General features: G+C 41.2%; 1 protein-coding gene across 2 annotated transcripts in view; it reads left to right on the forward strand.

Annotated features, from left to right (window-relative positions):
- Nucleotides 1–22,478, forward strand: part of TDRD3 (tudor domain containing 3) — a 306,664-nt gene that overhangs the window by 124,974 nt on the left and 159,212 nt on the right. For both annotated transcript variants that reach the window (XM_048851805.2, XM_048851785.2), the window contains one exon: nt 19,488–19,648. In XM_048851805.2, the coding sequence (XP_048707762.1) occupies nt 19,575–19,648 (74 nt within the window). In that variant the 5' untranslated portion in view covers nt 19,488–19,574. The remainder of the gene's footprint in view (nt 1–19,487; nt 19,649–22,478) is intronic.

The raw sequence follows: 22,478 nt of genomic DNA on the forward strand, positions 1-22,478 counted from the left end.
TTTGGAGGATCCTCCTCATCCACCCTCCAGCTTTCTGTGGCTGTTCCACAGGACTCTGCCCTTGGCTGCCTTCTTGTCTTCTTCTACACCTTATCTCTGAGTAAGCTCATTGCAAACAGATTCAACTACCAACTGTATACTGACGACTCATGAATGTACCTCTCTGTTCCAGATGGAACTCTTTCTGTCCAAACTAAAATCTCTGCCTGTCTCTCTGATATCTCATGGAAGTCTAGCTGACAGCTCGAGCTCAGCATGCCTAAAAGAGAACTCTTAATGCACCTTCCCCACCCCTACAGCCCATCCGTGCTATCTTCTTTCTCGGTCTCTGTGGACAAGACAATCATTATCCCTTTCATTCAGGCCTGTAACCTCGGTGTTACCTTCAACTTGGACTTCTTTCTGGGTCTTCACGTCCAGGATGTGTTTAAATCTTGCCGATTCTTTTTATATAATGTCTCTAAGATATGTCTTTTCCTATAGATCCACTCACACAGCTAAAACTCTTGTCCAAGATCTCATCATCTCATGTGTTGATTACTGCAACATCCTTTTCTCTGGCCTTGACAAAAGCAGTCTTGCCTTATTTATATCTATTCAGAATGTTGCTGCAAAGGTGATTTTCCTAGTCTGTGGTTTTGACCCTGTCAAGGTTCCTTCCCCACTCTGAACTCTAGGGTACAGATGTGGGGACCTGCATAAAAACCTCCTAAGCTTACTTTTACCAGCTTAGGTTAAAACTTCCCCAAGGTACAAACTATTTTACCTTTTGCCCTTGGACTTTCGCTGCCACCACCAAACGTCTAACACCTGTTACTAGGAAAGACTTAGTCTGGAAATGTCTCTCCCCCCCAAAATCCTCCCAAATCTTACCCCCCCTTTCCTGGGGAAGGTTTGATAAAAATCCTCACCAATTTGCATAGGTGACCACAGACCCAAACCCTTGGATCGTAAGAACAATGAAAAAGCATTCAGTTTCTTAAAAGAAGAATTTTAATAGAAGAAAAAGTAAAAAGAATCACCTCTGTAAAATTAGGATGGTAAATACCTTACAGGGTAATTAGATTCAAAACATAGAGAATCCTTCTAGGCAAAACCTTAAGTTACAAAAAGACCCAAAAACAGGAATATCCATTCCACTCGGCACAGCTTATTTTCTCAGCCATTTAAAGAAATCAGAATCTAACGCATATCTAGCTAGATTACTTACTAAGTTCTAAGACTCCATTCCTGTTCTGTCCCCGGCAAAAGCATCACACAGACAGAGAGAGAGGCTTCGTTCCCCCTCCCCCAGCTTTTGAAAGTATCTTGTCTCCTCATTGGTCATTTTGGTCAGGTGCCAGTGAGGTTATCCTAGCTTCTTAACCCATTTCAGGTGAAAGGGGTTTTCCTCTGGCCAGGAGGGATTTTAAAGGTGTTTACCCTTCCCTTTATATTTATTACAGACCCTGTCACCTCTCTCTTTGCTTCCCTCCATTAGCTCCCTCTTTTCTATTGTGTTGAACGTACGCTTCTTGTCTTCGCTTTCAAGGCCCTTCATGGCCTGTCCTCATTCTACCTATCACCTTTCATTCAGCATCAAAACGTTGGCTTTTGTCTCTGATCTGCCCATGACATCAGCTTTGAGCACTCACTGTTCTATATTCAAACAAACCTTTTCATGCTTCTCTATGTTGCCCTTCATGATTGGGAGATGCTCCCTCTAAACTTCCACAAAGCCACTTGATTACTCTTCAAATTCCTCCTTAAAAATCTGTCCTTTGCCATGATACCTACCAAAAAAATTGACAATTGTACAGCGCCTAGCTCAGTGGTCCATGTCTAGGACTTCTAGGTGCTATCATACGAATTAATATCTTAAGTGTGGTGTTCATTTTAGGGAAAAAATCAGTCTCCTTTTGCATCTCATTTAATCTCTAATCTGATTTATTCTGTTCTTCTCTCCTCAGCCTGTGTTGCCTACTCCTTGGCTCCCCTGCACATTTATCACTTGCCAATTACTTGTAACTCCACACCCAACAGCAGGGTGGCGGGTAGTTCAATAGTTGCCTATAGTTTCAGTCCTGCTGCTGCCTCCATTCTCTTGAACAGCTCCTGCTTCCACGTCCTCTTTTATGCATCGTTAGCCTCTAATGAAGCTGTTTTTGCTTGGAAGTCTTTAAGAAGACCCTGACATGACACTGGATACAAGAAGAAGCCAAACCAATTTGACATGTCAACTCTGTGGTCTCCCAGAAAGTACTCTGCAGAGCAGTTTGGGAACAGATGAAATAATGCATTTCAGGCATTTGGGAATGAAGTATAACAGCAGTTTTGGAAACAGTTGCGCATATTCCATTTGCCAGTTATACATCCTATAACATAACCTGAATTATAAAAGATAGGTATTGCTTACAGTTTATAAAAAAATATTTTCATGACATAGGGCCCACAGGCATCAACTTGTGAAATAAAATAGTGAAAATATACTCTTCTGTCTAGATTACTCATTTTTTACATTTTTTGTACACTTTGTATCTTCCCTACCTGGCTAGAATTCTACCTTCTATTACTTGTGTTCAGAAGGAGAGGCACTAATGGCATTCTGTTTGCTGATACTCAATATACATTGTACTATGGCCAGCCTTGTGTTTGAGAGAAAGATGTCAAGCACCTGCCTCCAAAATCAGTTCTTGACTGATGTAATGGGAATACCAGTGTTTTATCTAGAGCCATGGTCCAAAATAGTTATAGTTTATTAACCTTCTGGACATGCTGGTAGGCCCGTTTGCTGTAGGTGTGAGGGAGATTCTGCTGGAAAATCATAAATATTTACAGTATGTTTTCATTTGCTTATATATTCTAATTCTGTGAAGGAGGTCAGTGCATTTGTCTATTTATATAATTGAATTTTTAAACTTAAGCAATACTCTTAGTAAAGTATAAGCACTCCTTAATATTGAACGAATGTATAAATCAAAACAAAAGTAAATTGAGCAATACTTAGCTTAACTTTACAACTCTGAGCTATTGTATGATATTTTGATTTATTTAATTAGTACGTGTGGGGTCAAAAGGGATAATTTTAAGTTGTTGGATACCAAGTCATTTTATTTTAAAAATGACTAAAAAGAAGTGGTAGGTCAACTCTTACGAATTGTTTCTCTTGCTGCCAGTTCAGGGGTGTGATTCCCACTGCTTTAATCCCAGGTATTCTTTTCCATATCTTTGAAGATGCCACAATTAAAGCCAAACAAAATATTAAATTATTAACTAGGGCTATTTTATTATTAAAGTGAGGAGAAGAAAACATGAAACAAAATGATAGAACCCAAATAATAAATTGGTTACATGTGTTAAAATCTCTTCTTTATGCCTCTGAGAGCATTTAACAGAGATTACATCTTGGAAAGTAAACCGCTCTGGGGATGTTCTTCATTTGATAAGTTAAAACCTAAGTATATGTTGTCCCAAATTTACTAAGGCCAGCTTAGTATCTCATAGGTTACTATTATTATTATTATTAATAAAATTATTAAGTTTTTATAATTGGGAAAAGAATTTGTTTAAGGGCAGGAGGATCCTGTTAGTTATTAATAATAACCAGACAGTTTAGAACAGGGCAAAATAAGTAATTTTATGAAATCAAAGAAGATATTTAAATCAGTTACTTAGAAGAAGCCTGTGGCAAATTGCCGGCACTACTGTGATGGGTCTCGCGCTTCCTCTTCTGGTGGGGGGGAGAGGGGGTTCAGGGCACCGTTTCTTGCCCCTGAACTGGGGTATTACCTGCCCCACTAGTGTCCTAGAGGAGGGGAGTGGAGAGGGAGGGACCTGGGCCCGCCCTCTACTCCGGGTCCCAACCCAGGGGCCCTAGGGATAGCAGTAAACCACTAGAACTAGCGGTTCCTTCTCCTGGGCTACTTCCATCTCCTGCTCTTCAGCTTGTGGGGCTTCCTGCCCTCCCTCTGCACAAACCAGGTGTCCCTTTATCGAGGGTCTAGGTCTTCTTAGCCCACCACAGCACTTCTCCAAACTCTCCTCTGCTTCCCTCCAAACTGATCTTTGCTCCAGTGCCAATCCACTCTGCTTCAACTCCTCCAAACTGCTCTCTACTCCCACATCAATCCACTCTGCTTCAACTCCTCCAAACTGCTCTCTGCTCCAACACCAATCCACTCTGCTTCAAGTCCTCCTCTTGTCTGATTGAAGCAGGGTTTTTTTATCATGTGACTGGCTTCAGGTGCTCTGACTGGCTTCAGGTGCTTTAATTAATTTATAGCAAACTTTTTTCCCTCTACAGGGAATAAGGCTCCCTTTCTAACACTCTCCTGCTGCCCTCTGGCCATGCTGTATCGCAAAGCCATTTAAAGAGATGTCTTGAAACAGCTAATTACAAATATGAAGATTCTTAAAGATGATTAAACCCCACTATTTCTCTGTTCAACAGTGTTTATCCCCTGTCTCCTCTCCAGGAATACATGGTGTAACCATTTGGTGATTAAAAGGAGAAACTGTTAAGATATTAAGTTACAACAGCATTTCCATATCCCAATAAAAAAATCACACACATTTGTAAATCAGATCCTTTGAAAGTGTCTTAGTTAACTTCCTCTTACCAATCCTTGCTGAAGTCTTGGGAAGGGTTCTTGGTTTGATTTCTTCTTGAATCTGCTCTGGTTTTCTTAGCTGTCTGTGGTAGCTTGCTTTTAGAGATTAATAGGATAAGTTGATGCATGCTTGCTGGTTAAATAGGTTAGCGGGGTGTGTGCGTGTGTTTGAGCATGGTTATCAGGGAGCGTGTTTGTTTGAGGACTGCTCACTTCAGAGGTTTTTTAAATACTCTTCTTCTTCGTTTGCCCATGAAGTTAGAGGAAAACAGACCTCTTCCAGGGTTTTCTAGATTTAAAGATGGTTGCTGTCTTTGGCTCATTAACTTCTATTCGGTTGTCCTTTGTAGCCCCTTCATCTTATGAACATGTAGTTTGTTAATTCATATATGAATTAGGGTTGTCATTCTTTCTTGACAGTCATATTTCCTTTTTCTTTATGACGGGAAATTCTCAGGACTTCTTTAAAGTTAATTTTAACTTTCTTTACTCCATTTCTGAAATGTTTCTTTAATTTTATGAGAGACCAGCTGGAAATTAATTTCCGTTTTCAAAAATTCCGAACACTCCAGTTCTTTATTGAAAGCTTTTTACTTCCTTTTAAACACTGTTCTAAACAATTCAGTAATTCTTAAAAAGAATCTTTAGCATAAATAGTTATTAAAGAAATTGCTGATTCTTTATAACAGTTTTTGGAGAAATGATTCTTCTTGTCTTCCTGAGGTAGGTGAGGGAATTTCTTGAGCAAAGCCAGTAATTAATTCTCCATTAATATAAATATTCTGTACTTAAATGGCTTTTTATTCTAGTAATTAGTTTAGCAAGATCATTAGATTTCATGTTGTTGCATAAAGCATTTTACTATTTACACAGTTAATGATATTAGGAATTATGAGGAGCTTTGCATTTAGCTACCATATTTGCAAGTATACATTTCACAAAGATGTTTTCCATTTCAGCATTTAAGAAATTAACAAAAGGTTTAAAACATTTCCAACTACATACGTTTTTCCTAGAGGCTTTTCTTTGCAAAGAGGGGAAGGCTGGGCTTACTTTACCTCTAGGTGTTATGGTTTGATAAGGATCTTCAGTGTTAATTCTCTGTGAAGTCCTTTTGACCAAATTGTGTTTACTAGTTGAAGCCTTTACATTTAAAACTCCTATCCTACATTCTGTTTGACATACCCATCATAACAACCAAGCATATATCCATTTTTCAAAACATAGTATAAAAGCAATTGGCAAAGAAAATGTAAAGCAAGAAAAAGTTAAAAATGCAGCTTTTCTGATTTTATATAAACACCCTTAGGAGTAATAAATGTGGTTTTATAGCCAAGGAGGAGTTACATCCATGAGACTTACTTGTCTCTGGCACACCAGAAAGCAGAAGCCTCCTGGAAATTCCTTTGGTTAATTAGAATTTTTTATAACAAAGCTAATTAAAATATGCAGTATTGTTATGTTTTCAAATATCTCGGCTACGACATACTTGTTGTGATGGGTTTGGTCACAGAGATCCTCTTGGGACTGTCACCTGAAGTACTGAAATTACCTCTGAGTACGTTTTCCCTGCCAGCTTGGGACTCTAGAACCCTGCCTTGTTGAGCCAGACATACTAGCCTGCTGCAGACTTTAGTAAAACTGCTCAGAAGGTTACCTATCTGCAGCACCCAGACACCCAGCTCCCAATGGGATCCAAACCCCAAATAAATCTGTTTTACTCTGTATAAAGCTTATATAGGGTAAATTAATAAATTGTTTGCCCTCTATATCATTGATAGAGATATACGCACAGCTGTTTGCTCCCCCAAGTATTAATCACTTACCCTGGGTTCATTAATAAACAGAAGTGATTTTATTAAGTATAAAACGTAGGATTTAAGTGGTTTCAAGTAATAATGGACCGAACAAAGTAAGTCACTAAGCAAAATAAAGCAAAAACATGCAAGTCTAAGCCTAATACATTAAGAAACTGATTACAGGTAATATCTCACCCTCAGAGATGTTCCAGTAAGCTTCTTTCACAGACTAGACTCCATCCTATTCTGGGCCCAATCCTTTCCCCTGGTACAGTCCTTGTTAGTTCCAGCAGACATCTCAGGTGATAAGCTGGGGTTTTCTCATGATTGGCCTCCTTTGTCCTGCTCCATCCCCTTTTATAGCTTTGGCACAAGGTGGGAAACCTTTGTCTCTCTGGGTCCCCACCCCTCCTTCTAAATGGAAAGGTACCAGATATCAGATGGATTTCATTATCAGGTGACATGGTCACATGTCACTGAAGTCTCCATTCCCTATAGGCTGGTCCATGCTTACACAGGAAGGCTTTTAAGTAACTAAGGCCATTTACAACTGATTGTTTCTGGAGCACCCTTAACGGCCTCCACTTAATATGTTTGCATCAGTGATACAAGTTTATATCTTATTCTCCGAACTCCAGATATAGAAATAATACATTTAAACAAATAGGATGAACACACTTAGTAGATTACAAGCTTTCTAATGACACCAAAGAAGGTGTCATTTAGCATGAACCATATTCCAGTTATGTCATATTCATAAGCATATTTCCATAAAGCATATGGAGTGCAACATCACACCCTCCTCCTGAACTTATTGCCAGAGACTTGGACACTGTCCATGGCAGAGGCAGCACATTTAAAATTCTGGTTCAGCTCTGGTCATACCCCCATCCAGCATTATCAAACACTATAATGCTATTCATAGGGGTTCTTGCAAAGTTCTGGGTTCCTGGTTCCCAGGTGCCTGAAAATGTGTTAGGGTGTAGAATTGCTAACAGAATGCAGACAGCTATATCTATTAAACTGTAAGTGTCTTGGCATTTAGCCACCAATGCCATGAGGTGGTGTGTCTCAGTTTCTCTTTCCACACAGCAGCATAGGCCTGTTATGCTTTTGCTGCTATGCCAAGCTTCCAGCCTGTTTATAGGTATAAGCTGAAAAGCAACATGCTTGTTGGACTGTCTTGTCACCATCCCTAGCATGTATAAAAGTTTTTTTCCAAAAATCAGGTATGTTACACATCTTCAAAGCATTTACCATTAATATTAACTCCTTTGTCTTGACCTGTAGGTGAAGTAGCCAAAGACACAAGATATCTAGCAAATCCACGGCAGACAGGTGCGCACCGTTTAGCTTGTGCAGTGTCAGTTGCATTTCCTAATTTCTTTGTGTACCATGGTAGGGGTTTAGACACAGAGTCTTCTGTCTTTTTGGTGAAGGCTCTTAATTCAGGTATGTGTTTTGGGTTTTGGCAAGGAAAGAGTACACTGCAGCCATGCCTGCCCTCGGCCCCTCCCTCTGGAATCTCTTTGTGTCAGGCCCCACCTGCTTGTGAAGCTTCCCAAGTGCAAAGTGTTTCTTCCTCTTGCCTTGAAGGAACAGTTTTATCTCTTACAAGCGTAGCAGGAACAACATCCTTCAGTGGAGCGCTTTGGATTGTTAAGATCCCCTCGGTCACCTCACTCTCTGTTTCCAAAAGGTCAGCTGGGTGGACTCTCCCCTCCAGGATACATGTCCCTGTGCACCCTAGGGCAGGGCCTGTCCCCTGCTGACCTGCAACTTCCTGGCAATCAGCAGCTGGGAAGGCCCCTCTGTTACCAGGTGGATCATCCTCTTCCCCAGGGAGATGATCACAGGACAGGAGCTGGCTCTATCCACACCTTCCCTCAAGGACCTGCCTTCAGCTCTGGGGCTAGAGGAACTGGTCTTGACCATCCCTGCCCCCAAAAGCCCATTTTCCACTGCTACAGAGGAATTCAAGAGACACTCTTCTATTTTCCTAGCAGCACATGTGACTTCATCCTCCGCTCTGGGGCTTTCAGCACAAGATTCCTTCTTGTTGCTAACAAACGCTGGGACAGAATCTGTCACATTAAAAAAGTCATGCCGCAGTAGAAACGGTGCAAAATTGTGTGTCACTACTGTGACAGTCAGTTCAGCAAATCACCAGTTTCCATGTGTACCTTAGCTAAAGGTGCTTGGAGCACTTTGCCATTAAGCTTAACAGCATGTATATGCTCACTGCTTGGTTGTGTAGAAGCAACCTTTACAAATCCTGTGTGGTAAGAGGCAGTAGCCTGGGATACTACTGCATCCACCTTTTTGTACCACAAATACTGTTTTACATCGTCACTGCACATATTCAGGAACTGCTCCTGAGCAACCAAATCACATATTTCTTAAAAGCTTGTAATGCCTTTTTCCCCTTACCCATTTGCCTAACAAATCCCTCATTTCATTTACATGAGCCACATTACTTTATCCAGTTTCCCTCTTAAGGCTCCTGAATTTAACCCTGTAGGTTTCAGGTATAATCTGAAACTGTTTCAAAACCGATTCTTTAAATACACCATAGTCTGAAACATCAGCAATAGCCATTTTATTGAATATGTCCAGAGCTCTTCCAGTCAATTTTGCAACCAAAGTAGTCATCTTTTGATCCTCAGGAATCGCATGGAAAGTGCACAGTCTCTCAAAGGTGATGAAATATTCGTCAGTATCACTGGATTCATCATATGGTGGGCATAACCGTTCCCATTTGTGGATTTTTGGGGAAGTGAAGCCAGCTGCTGAAGAGTTCTGTATCTTGCACTCCATTACACCCAGTCCATGCTTCATGCATTTGGGCCTGTATTTCTTTGTCTTTTAATTCCAGTGCAGGTTTTTGTGCTTCTGTCTGAGCCTGTTTCTGGGCCTCAGTTTCTTTGTCTTTTAACTGCAGGTCTTGCTCCTCTGTCTCTCTTTCTCCTGCCTTTTTTCATTAGCCTCTAGCTGCCTGAGTTCCAGGGCTTGCTGGTGCGCAGCTTTCTCCCTGGCAATTTGTGCATCAGTTTGCATTTGTCTTAATTCCATCTGCCTTTTGTATTCATTTTCCTTCTCAGCAATCTGCAACTTGTGCAGTTCCAAGTTTTGAGAACTTCTTTTGAGCTTCGCTCTTGCTCATTTTGCTTATTTTTCTGTCCCTAATTCCCTTACCCAAAATAAGCAAATAGAAACTCCTTTGTCTGTTCTCCAGCCACCACACTCAAAACTCACTTAAAGTCATTACCAGTGTCTCAAAGCAATCAGCTGTGCACATATCCTGCCGACTATGCTACTGTGAGGGGTTTGGTCACAGAGATCCCCTTGGGACCGTCACTTAGTAGATTACAAGCTTTCTAATGACACCATAGAAGGGGTATTTAGCGTGAAGCATATTCCAGTTATGTCATACTCATAAGCATATTTCCATAAAGCATATGGAATGCAACGCCACACTTGTAAAGGCACAAATAAGTTTGTAATGACCTAATATTAAAAATGTTGAATAATTTCATTAAGATCATTTTTGCATCAATGGGGAGGTCTTCCTCCCCACCAAAAACTTAAATTATAGGTGTATTTTGACATGCAGAAAAGGTGTGGGCATAGTTTGCTGTGATGACGTGGTGTCTCTGAGAGTCCTATGTGCTTCAAGCTAGGAATACATTATAAAAAGAACTTAAAAATTGAGAGAGAACTTCAGTTACAAGATCAAGCAGAATTTTTTTTAAATGGATTAGATTAAGATTGTTAAGAAAAAGGTAGGAGATCATATTTTAGTGGATGCTTTGCTGGAAGAAAGCTAGTTGATACATTTTGCTCTTAATTTTTTTCTGTAATATTGCTTCATGTACTAAAGTGACCTGATCTATGTAGGTTTTGCCTTTTAATTTCTTTTTTAAACACAGGAAAGGAAAGGAAAGCCTAGCCTGAGGCTTTATAGTTGAAGGATGCTATTTGTAATATAAGCTTTTCTTATCTAGTTTGTTTTTGTATGTTAGTTTTTCTAATGGTTTCTTTAATGATTGTCTTTTCAATTGATTTTTTAAACTTGGCAATTACCTTTAAAATGTAAAATCATTAACAATTTCAAGTGTATGTTTTAAAATCAGACCATTTAAAAAATACGTGCCCCTGATATAATTTGCAGAAGCCAGTGTTCAAGAGTCAGTGTCTTGCTCTGTGACAGCAGGTGGTATTTTTTTCTATTATGTTTGTGATAAAGGCAAGTAACATAGTCCTTGCCTGTGGAACTCTCAACATAGAGTTAAAAGTACTTTTCAGTTGCAGTGCTTTAAACCCAAAGATTTCAAAGCATTACTAAAACTGAGTTAAGGCTTATACTCTGTGAGGTAAAGTAGTATTATTATCCCTATTGTACTAGTGGAGAAACTGAGCCCCGAAATTAGTGGGCTGACTTTTAAAAAGGCTGAGCGCCTGAGGCTAACTTAATAGGAGTTGTAGCTCCCTAGGACCTCTGAAAATAAACCCACAAGTAATTTGCTCAGTGTCACAAAATGAGTACATGACATTACCTGGGACAGGGCCTGGAAGTCCTTACTTTCAGTCCTGTGCTTCAAAGCCATCTTTCCTGTCCAATACCCATATTGTTTTAGGTAGTTGTGATATCACCGGTTTTTGAAAGGGAAATACAGAATTTTGAGCTCCAAAGTGAAGAAGGAACTGTTTTCAAATATTTAATTTACAAAAGGCATATAAACTAATTTAATTAGTTAAGTAAACAGATATTGCAAGCATATATTTCATTAGGGGTTTAGTTTCTTAATGGAGCATTGGACTTTAAGTTTTCAGTATTTGGGTGGCAAGTTTGTGTGTAATAAAGCACAAAAACTATGTTACAAGAATATTATTAAGCTTGAATTATTATTTTTATTGAATTATTATTAAGCTAGAATTAGGGTTGACTGTACAATCTTAATTCATCCCTCCTCGTTCATGTGCATTATAATACAGTCTTTACACCATCGCTAGGGCCCTACCAAATTTACTGTCCATTATGGTCGGTTTTATGGCCATAGGATTTGAAAATTGGTAAATTTCACGTTTTCAGATGTTTAAATCTGAAATTTCATGGTGGTGTAACTGTGGGGGTCTTGACCCAAAAAAGGATCGGGGGGCTGGGAGTTCGCAAACCTGCTGTAGGAGGATCATGGGATTGCCACCCTCACTTCTGTGCTGCTTTCAGAGCTGGACTCCAAAGGCAGCAACAGTAGAGCTTCCTGCAGCCGCAGGAGGTTCTCGGGGGTGGAGGTGGGTCGGATCTCACCCATGCTGCTGGGAGCGCCCCAGCCAGGGGCTCCTAGCTGCTAATCCTGGCCGTCTTGGAAGGGACAACCAATGTTCCTTCTAATTTTTCCCATCCATGTGCAATTGAATTTTATGTGCACCAATGTATTGGTGATTTGCTGGGGCAGAGGGTTGGGGTGTTGGGGAGTGCGGGCTCTGGGGTGGGGCCAGGGATGAGGGGTTTGGGGAGCAGGCTGCCCTGGGGCTGTGGTAGGGAGAGAGGACTCCCCTCCAGCCTTTGGTCCCCACAAGCACTGGGCTGGGGGAGTCCTCTCTTCCTGGTGCAGCAGCATTGTGGGCGGGGGTGTATGGCCCTGCTGCAGCCCCGGGATTGGGGCGGGGGAGCGGCGTTTGGCCCCACCTCAGCCCTGGGGGGAGGGGGGTGGGCAGCAAGCGTTTGGCCCCACCGCAGCCCCGGAGTCAGGAGTGGGGGGCGTTTGGCCCTGCCGCAGCCCAAGAGTTGGGAAAGAGGTGTCTCTCCTTGCTGCATTGCAGCCCTGGGCTGGGGGAGTTGCTGCAGCCCTACATGCCCCAAGCTCCCCCATCGCCACCCTCACCTCACCCCACTGCCATCTTCCAGGCCCACCTTGGCCAAACCCCTGAGTACAAAGTGCATGCCTGCGCAGCTCTGCTAATTAAGTGCGCGGCCCTTGGTGGCCTGCTGCGCAGCCGCACACCTTAGGGGGAATGTAGGGCAAGACTTGCTCTTCATCTGCACGGCTGCTCTTTGGGTATCTATCCCGGTTGCAGAAAGCTCTGCACCCTTCCTTCCCACTTCTTGCCCCCGTCGCTCTGCAGGGGGAGGGGTGACTCTACAGGGTGCACCCCCCTTCCAGATGCAATTATTAGCTTGTTTCAATAAAATAAATAAAGTTTATGTGAACTTGACAGGGTTTATTGATTGACACTTAGCAGCAAATAACACTCAGGGCTCAACTCCCTGATTGGTAAGTAGGAGCATCTGAGTTTTGTAATGTAGTGATTTCAATTGATAGCCTCAAACTTGAGAACCACAGCCTTAAGTTAACAAAAACTTTGAGGAGGGGGTTGGAGTTAGGGTGATCAGATGTCCTGATTTTATAGTGATAGTCCCTATTTTTGGGGCTTTTTCTTATATAGGCACTTATTACCCCTCCCCCCCATCCTGATTTTTTACACTTGCTGTCTGGTCACCCTAATTGGATTAGATGACCTCCTGAGTCTTCCAACCCTAATCTTCTATGATTCTATGAGAAACAAGTGGGGGGAAAAAAGTTCTGGTTTCAAATGTCATTAATTGAATGTCAGCATGGAGCATGCAGCAACTGTGTCTGTCTTCATTCCCTGTCTCTGTGCTGAAAACAGCTGTCTGTGTTTAGACACTGCTATCTCTGCATCCATGGACTTTGTTGGAATTGTCAGATAGCACTGAGCTAAACTTGCAAGATGGGGGATTCTGCCTTCCACTGAGTTCCAAAACTGTAGCACAGACAAACTACAGTCCTCTTCTTTCATAATGTTTTTGTAAGCAAGCATTTCCAACCTACAATTCTTATCAGAGCCAGGATTTGCATTAAGCAAGGTTAAATCCGACATCAACAGGTGCATTTGTGCAGGGTGAGAAATACACACTGCTTTTAGGAACCCTAAAGTTTCAGGTTGCTGAAACTTTTGAGCTGTTTTTGCTACGTCGATTGACTCTTTTCCATAGCAGTAGAGTGTTGTCTGAGCTTCTTTGCCATTCACGAACTCACCTGGTGAGCGCTGGCATTTAACTCAGCATTGTCAGAGTGATTTTCATTTGTCTGTGCTTCAGCCCAGAACAATACATCCATTGCTTTGTTGTACGCTTGGTGGACGGTGGCATGTTGAGATTCAAACCAAGCGATTAAGTCCATGGCAACGAATTGAACTTCCTCGTTCAGCTGAGCATCGTTTAGAAGGGTTGACAGTTCTGTTAAAACCTGCATTTTTGGTGTCAGTGTCAGCTCTTCTGAGACGAAGTCAGCGTAGTGCTTCAGATGAGCTGCAGAGTATTGTACAGCCCCAAACTAGGAATCCCAACGAGTAATTACTGGCTCTTGGGGAAGTGCAGTTTTTTGTTCCCCAATTTCAGTCACGTTTGCAGTGTGCTGCCTGTATCAAAGTATGTGGCTAGGGCAGTGTTAAAAGATCTATTTAATGTAGCAGACCAGTTTATCAACTTTACCAAACTCGCACCTCCACGGCTCCCTGACGAGAAATTAGATGTGCATTACATGTAAGATGGACCTCATTTGGCATTAGAGCTTGGAGAACTAGAATCATAGAATCATAGAATATCAGGGTTGGAAGGGACCCCTGAAGGTCATCTAGTCCAACCCCCTGCTCGAAGCAGGACCAATTCCCAGTTCAATCATCCCAGCCAGGGCTTTGTCAAGCATGACCTTAAAAACCTCTAAGGAAGGAGATTCTACCACCTCCCTAGGTAACGCATTCCAGTGTTTCACCACCCTCTTAGTGAAAAAGTTTTTGCTAATATCCAATCTAAACCTCCCCCACTGCAACTTGAGACCATTACTCCTCGTTCTGTCATCTGCTACCATTGAGAACAGTCTAGAGCCATCCTCTTTGGAACCCCCTTTCAGGTAGTTGAAAGCAGCTATCAAATCCCCCCTCATTCTTCTCTTCTGCAGGCTAAACAATCCCAGCTCCCTCAGCCTCTCCTCATAAGACATGTGTTCCGGACCCCTAATCATTTTTGTTGCCCTTCGCTGGACTCTCTCCAATTTATCCACATCCTTCTTGTAGTGTGGGGCCCAAAACTGGACACAGTACTCCAGATGAGGCCTCACCAATGTCGAATAGAGGGGAACGATCACGTCCCTCGATCTGCTCGCTATGCCCCTACTTATACATCCCAAAATGCCATTGGCCTTCTTGGCAACAAGGGCACACTGCTGACTCATATCCAGCTTCTCGTCCACTGTCACCCCTAGGTCCTTTTCCGCAGAACTGCTGCCTAGCCATTCGGTCCCTAGTCTGTAGCTGTGCATTGGGTTCTTCCGTCCTAAGTGCAGGACCCTGCACTTATCCTTATTGAACCTCATCAGATTTCTTTTGGCCCAATCCTCCAATTTGTCTAGGTCCTTCTGTATCCTATCCCTCCCCTCCAGTGTGTCTACCACTCCTCCCAGTTTAGTATCATCCGCAAATTTGCTGAGAGTGCAATCCACACCATCCTCCAGATCATTTATGAAGATATTGAACAAAACCGGCCCCAGGACCGACCCTTGGGGCACTCCACTTGATACCGGCTGCCAACTAGACATGGAGCCATTGATCACTACCCGTTGAGCCCGACAATCTAGCCAGCTTTCTACCCACCTTATAGTGCATTCATCCAGCCCATACTTCCTTAACTTGCTGACAAGAATACTGTGGGAGACCGTGTCAAAAGCTTTGCTAAAGTCAAGAAACAATACATCCACTGCTTTCCCTTCCTCCACAGAACCAGTAATCTCATCATAAAAGGCGATTAGATTAGTCAGGCATGACCTTCCCTGATTTGAAAGATTGTCATATAAGTTGCATTGTCACTTATGAAAACAGATACTTTGTCAAAGTTTGCACTATATTTTGAAACGGTTTTAATTATTGCTTGAGGAACTGTAGTGTACTTAACAGCAAATGCAGTCTGCAAGCACTGTTAGCTTTTCTGTCCGTACATCTTCAGCCTTTTCAGAAACAAAATCAAACAGAACGTGCAGTGCTTAGTTGTCTTGCTCATCTGTGGACTCATCTGAAATCATTGTAAAAGACTTAAATAGGTTAATTTGAGACTCCTCCTTCTCAAAATGTGTAGCAAAAACCTTCGGAAGGTAGTCCTGTCATAGCTGCTTCTCACTTGGTAAGCAACCGGCATTTTGTACATTCCATTGAATGAACTCACGCAGCTTTGGGTGATCAGGTTTTTTTAACGGTGTATTAGCACTTGCAAATGCATCCACGAGTTCTATTCTAGCTCAATGATGGGTCTCAGAGCTCTCTGTTGCCTTCTTAAAAAGAGAAGAAATTGTGGGTTTTTTTTTTTCAATTTTTCATTTACCAGAAATGCACTATCTTCAGCCCTCTTTCTGCTTTGATGGGTTTCCAAGTCTAAGGCCATGTCTACGCTACCAATTTTTGTCGACAAAAGTGATGTTGACACCCAAAAGTCGACATAGTAAAAATCAGAATCTCATGTTCATACTAGCTTCCTCTGTCGACAGATTATATCCACAGTGGGAGCACCATCATTGGCAATGTGAGCAATGCCCTGCGGGTACCTATCCTACAGTCTGTGATCCAATTTCTATACAGTATCAGAATGCTTTACAGACAATTAATTAATTAAATTTTGATGTCTGGCCTGTGAGTTGAGCGGGTGGTATTACAAATGGAGAGCAGAGGCACAGAGAACTTCAGGTCGAAAGTGTACACTAATTTTTTGTGGTCAATTTGAAACACCGAGGACCTGATTTTTAGCATTGTAAAGCACTTTGTATATTCAAATAAAGCTCCCACTGACTTCAGCTGAAGCTATAAATGCTTAGCCCTTCTGTAAATCAGACTCAGAGGTCTCAAAGTAGGCACCCAGAAAATGAGAAACATGCACTTAGTGACCAACTGTGAAAACTTTGGTTTAAGTGACTTGCCCAGCATCATGTAGGAATGCTGTGGCAGAGGAAAGGATAGCACCTGTTTCTTCAGGGCAGTATTCAATAGCCTTAACCATGAGATTGTCCTTTCTTTTCCTGCAGTCCCCTGCCTCCTTCAGTACACATCACAACTTACTCAACAAATGAGACTGAGTCGTAGATCCAACAGCCTCCTTCACTACCCAACCCATATTCATCCCGAGATCAGGTTCATCCTGTGCACTGAATGAGGCATGGGTCCTGTGTGTGTGTGTGTGTGTACACGTATATATGTGGATGTCTGTGTATGTATAGAATGTGATCATGTACTTAAAGACTGTATCATAATCATAGATACAAGGGGGTGAAATTAAGGTTGCACAGTCGACCTTAATTCTGGCGTTTCCTAACTTTAGAGTACATCATTTAGCAACCTTAATGATACTATTTTAACCTAGGAAATTGCCCTAAAAAGTTAGTTTTTTTTTTTATAGAAAGCAAACTGATAAAAATAGAAATTTCATGATGTAGCATCCTGGTTCATCAGATGGCTTGGAACCTGGAGCTCTATCACAAAGACCTCTGCCACTTTACTGATGGAATAACTGGTAGCAAAAGTAGGTTGTTCTCCTGCTATGTGGACCAAAAGTATAGGGGAACAAGACACACAGTTTGCCAGTGGGTTTCACAGAAATTTTGTTGACAGCAGAGGAATGGTGCGAGACTCAAGAATCTTGAGTTCCATTCCAGGCTGTGGAGGGGAGTGTGCTCTCGTGGGCTCAAGCTCTTCTGCCCATTCTCCCAAACTTGACCCCATCAGGTTCATCATCTCTGTCCTGTCCCTGTTCCAGTCCTGTCTCTTCCTCTTCCCTGGCTATCCTAGTACCATTCTCTTTGCCTGCACACACTCCACTCTTCAGCCTTTTCATCCCACTGTTCTTTTCCAATCAGTCTCAGTTCCCCTATCTCGCAGCTCCTTTTCCAGTCTGGCTCTCTTTTCCCCCCTTCCTTCCCCTGGGACCCAGTCCTAATCTCCCACCCAGGGTAACCCATCACATTTCAGTTGTCCCTTTGCATTTAAAACTAAGTGATTTATTAAACAAAGAAAGTAATTGTAGTTAGTGGCTTGATGGATTGTTTCTGGTCATCATGGCCCAAATTTTCAAAATTATTTAGGTGCCTAAGGATGCAGATAGGTGTCCCTCTCCTGCATGCCCATCTCAGGCTCCTTGTTTCTTCCCGCTCTAGCTTTTAGTTCCAGTCTCTTCACCTAGTTGGTCCCACTTCTCCCTGCTTACTCCAGTCCCTTGTCAGAGTTGTCTACCGTCACCATTGCCCCAGTTCCCCTTTAAATTAAGTTTTTGTCCAGTTATTGCTGTATTGAGCCCAATAACTTGAGCATAGGATATGATCATGGAGGATAGGTCCCGAGCCTCTGTTTGCCAGGTCAACTCAAGCTTTATAAATAAGTTACAATGTCACATGTTGCATTCGGTATCTATATTATTTTCAGCTTTTACAATGGAGTGAATGCTGGTATTCAGATTTTTTTTCTAAATGTAATACTTTCAGTTTCTGTTCTGCAGGAAAGCTTTTGCCTTAATTATTTTTGGTTTCAGTTTAGCTAGCAAGCACAGAGACAATATTTTCTTCATTTGGAGTAATTCATTAAAGTTTGGAATCTAACTGCAAGTTGTAAAAGCAGGAGAGTTTGTTTTTCTTTTCCAATCTATAAATAAAAAATGAGTGGGAGAAGATGACATCTACTAATTCTAAGAACTTGAAAGACAGGGGGCAGATTATCAAAGGTATTTAGGCATCCAAAGATGCAGATAGGTGACTAGGGAGATTTTTTTTTAAAGTATCTAAGCAAGTTATGTGCCTAACTCATCTATCTGCATCCTTAGGCACCTAAATAGCTTTGAAAATTTGGGCCATGATGACCAGAAACAATCCTTCAAGTCACTAACTACAATTAATACTTTCTTTGTTTAATAAATCACCTAGTTTTAAATGCAAGGTATATTTTGTTAAAAGTTTTTTTTCTTATGTATCCAGCGCATTCAAGGTAATTTTATTTAATTAATAAAAACAAATTTAAAATGCTGTTTTTGTGCATTTTTAATTGAATTCCAATGTCCATTCTAATACAGCTTGGCACAAATCTTGAATAAAAAAAAAATCATCCAGTAAATACATTGTTTACAATTTTTTAACATACTAAAAATGTAAAAATTAAGGATCTGAATAGATGTATGTTAAGTTATATAGTTGCTTAAATAAAATGTATATAGCTATAACGTATACTCTGGGTTACAATAAATTTAGTGGGTTTTTTTTGTTGCTAACAGCTATATTTGGTTGTGAATCAACATGTTTTAGTGGTTATACCAACCTTTTTTTAGGAAAATAACTAAAAAGTACAAATGTAAAACAAGATAAAAATTATTTAAAGCAAGGTTTTTGCTTGCTCATTGAAATCGTAATCAAAATTGGCGATTAAAATTACTTGGATTTGTATCAATCTGTCCTGACTCTCATTCAAACAAAATGTGGTGATTTCTGTGGGATATCTAGTACAACGTGGATTTACTGAATTTAGTTAAGTGAATTTCACTAATGTCTTCTGGGGGCCATACATTATGTTAACCCCCTATTTGAAGACCCGATGTTGCTAGTTTAGCTGCCAAAGCTAGCTGGAATACAGCTCTTTTAAAGCCAGCTGGTCTGTAAAGCCAGCTGATGTTCTCTTTTCTGCACTCTGGCTTTGGGAACCTGTGGTGTAGCATTTTCAAATCCTAGTGTTTGGCCTTCATGAGAATCTGAAAGTGACAATATTTCCATAGCGTTTTTTGTTTTTTTTTTGAATACCCTTCATCCCCTTCAGATAATTGGCATTGTAGCTAGTACATACGTAGAAGGATGCCTTTTCTCGGCAAATCCATTTTATGTACAATATAGTCTAAAACATGAAGTTTCAGAAATTACAGATCATTAGGCTGTGTTTTGCCTATAGGCTTTGGTTTGTATGGCTAGACAACACCATGTAGCAAAATCCCAATGTTTTTTTTAAAAAAAAGCTTGATTGAGTTTTTCATGTTTTCACTTTGCATTTTTTCATTTTGTATTTATAGCTAGAAGGCCCATGTGTCCTGCAGATACAAAAAATACGCAATGTTGCTGCACCAAAGGATAATGAAGAATCTCAAGCTGCTCCCAGAATGCTGCGTTTGCAGATGACTGATGGACACACAAGCTGCACAGCAATAGAATATAATTACATGTCAAAAATAAGGTGAACAACAATTTTCTTCACCAATTCTTTGTTGCAACATTTAAACATTATATAGGATTAATGGAAAAATCAGTAATATGCAAAATATTTTGTCAAAATAACTCAAAAAATAAGCAGAATTAATTCTTACAATGCAATAGTCCTTTTTGTTCCTGACTGCATTGCCTTTTTCCCTTTTCTTCCCTTGCTGTTCTTGGTTTTTATCCAAAAAATAACATAGCTTTTGCTCTTTACTCCTTCTATGCCAGAGAGCTTGCATTTTTCCTTGTCATTGTTAGGTTTAAGTTCCATAGAGAATAAATAGAAAAGTCAGAGACAGTTGTCTGGTAAATTTGAGATGAAGAGGAAACCTGAAAAATAGTGAAATACCAAGCAACCCAGGTAAAATTAGCTGTTGGCATACAAGAGCCAAAAGATTTGAGAAAACCAAGCAATGAAAGATTGAGTACATGGTCACGATCCTTGGTCAGAATGTATCTTTTTGTTTGTTTCTGTGAGGCAATACTGATAATGTATCAAAAGCAGAGAGAGAGAGAGATGAGTAGATGAAGTTGCTCCCCAGAATATCAGAAGTATTTTTTGAGGCTTTTTAATTGTGGAATCTTAACTAGACATGGAGAGAAGCTCAGAAAGATTTAATTTTATAGCCCATGAAAATGACCCCACTTTCATAAGGGTCTCTTTTTACAATTTTTTTATATGTATTTAGTTTTATTTATCTGCTGTGGGTAACAGGGCTTTGGATTGACTCTGGGGAAAAGCTTAGGGACCAAGACACTAATATCCGTGGGGTAGGAGAAAGGAAAATGGGTAAAGTTTTTGGGACATGCACTTTTGCATTGCGTTCTTACAATATTGATATGTTCCTGGTTCATCAGCTGCCTAGCTAGTGACTGCTTTTTGATCATGGTATTTTTCAGGAAAAGTAATAGGGTGTTCATATTGAAAGGGCAAGAATGATGGAAATGCAGTCCTGCCTCACCCCTCCAAAAGATCATATGTCGTGGATAGTGACTTGAACTATAAATTGCATTTTTCTGGTTAGTGCTAATAAATAGGTCTCAGGGCATGCTGTGAAAACGTTGGATATATTAGGAAATTGCCGTACCACTAGCAACCTTGACAAAACCATACCTAACTCTACATTTTTCTTTATTCGAGGAAGGCAAGCCAGAGATTTTTCCCATAGCGGTATCTTTTGGGCCAGCACATGTCCCCTGCATCTGCTTGTGCTCACAGCGAAGGGTATAAAGGCCAGAACTTCCCTGCCCGCCCTTCGGTTCTTTCTTATTGACTGTGGTCAGTAGTTGGAACATCTTGTGGGTGTTTGTATGTAACCTTTTTTCCCTGAAGAGAAGTATTTCCTGTTGTAAATAGTTGTTTAATAGCTCATAGATAAATAGTTTATGGAGTAGTTTTTTTGGTCTCATTTGGGATATTTATTTATTTATTTTTTACTTTCTTCTCTTTCACTTATCTGCTCATATTGGAGTTTTCTGCTCCTGGTGCTATTCTTTGTACTATTGAGATTGACACCAACTACACTTTGCATTGTTGCTGTGACTGTGTTGGTCCCAGGATATTAGAGAGACAAGGTGAGTGAGGGTAATATCTTTTATTGGACCAGTTTCTGTTGGTGAAAGAGACAAGCCTTCGAGCTTACACAGAGCTCTTTTTCCAGTCTGGGAAAAGCACTCCAGAGTGTTGCAGCTAAATAAAAGGTGGAACAGATTAAGCATAAGGACAGGTTTCAGAGTAGCAGCCGTGTTAGTCTGTATTGGCAAAAAGAAAAGGAGTACTAGTGACACCTTAGAGACTAACCAATTTATTTGAGCATAAGCTTTCGTGAGCTACAGCTCACTTCATCGGTTGCATTCAGTGGAAAATACAGTGAGGAGATTTATATACACACAGTATATACACACAGAACATGAAAAAATGGGTGTTGTTATACACATGCCGACGTGCACGGGCTGAAATTGTGGAAAAGCAGCATCACTTGCCCCACAACCTCAGCCGTGCAGAACACAATGCCATCCACAGCCTCAGAAACAACTCTGACATCATAATCAAAAAGGCTGACAAAGGAGGTGCTGTCGTCATCATGAATAGGTCAGAATATGAACAAGAGGCTGCTCGGCAGCTCTCCAATACCACTTTCTACAAGCCATTACCCTCTGATCCCACCGAGGGTTACCAAAAGAAACTACAGCATTTGCTCAAGAAACTCCCTGAAAAAGCACAAGAACAAATCCGCACAGACGCACCCCTGGAACCCCGACCTGGGGTATTCTATCTGCTACCCAAGATCCATAAACCTGGAAATCCTGGGCTCCCCATCATCTAAGGCATTGGCACCCTCACAGCAGGATTTCTGGCTATGTAGACTCCCTCCTCAGGCCCTACACTCTCAGCACTCCCAGCTATCTTCGAGACACCACTGACTTCCTGAGGAAACTACAGTCCATTGGTGATCTTCCTGAAAACACCATCCTGGCCACTATGGATGTAGAAGCCCTCGACACCAACATTCCACACAAAGATGGACTACAAGCCGTCAGGAACAATATCCCTGATAATATCACGGCAAACCTGGTGGCTGAACTTTGTGACTTTGTCCTCACCCATAACTATTTCACATTTGGGGACAATGTATACCTTGAAATCAGCAGCACTGCTATGCGTACCCGCATGGCCCCACAGTATACCAACATTTTTATGGCTGACTTAGAACAACGCTTCTTCAGCTCTCGTCCCCTAATGCCCCTACTCTACTTGCGCTACATTGATGACATCTTCGTCATCTGGACCCATGGAAAAGAAACCCTTG

Source organism: Caretta caretta, chromosome 1, assembly GCF_965140235.1.
Source record: "Caretta caretta isolate rCarCar2 chromosome 1, rCarCar1.hap1, whole genome shotgun sequence".
Classification (NCBI taxonomy): Eukaryota; Metazoa; Chordata; order Testudines; family Cheloniidae; genus Caretta; species Caretta caretta.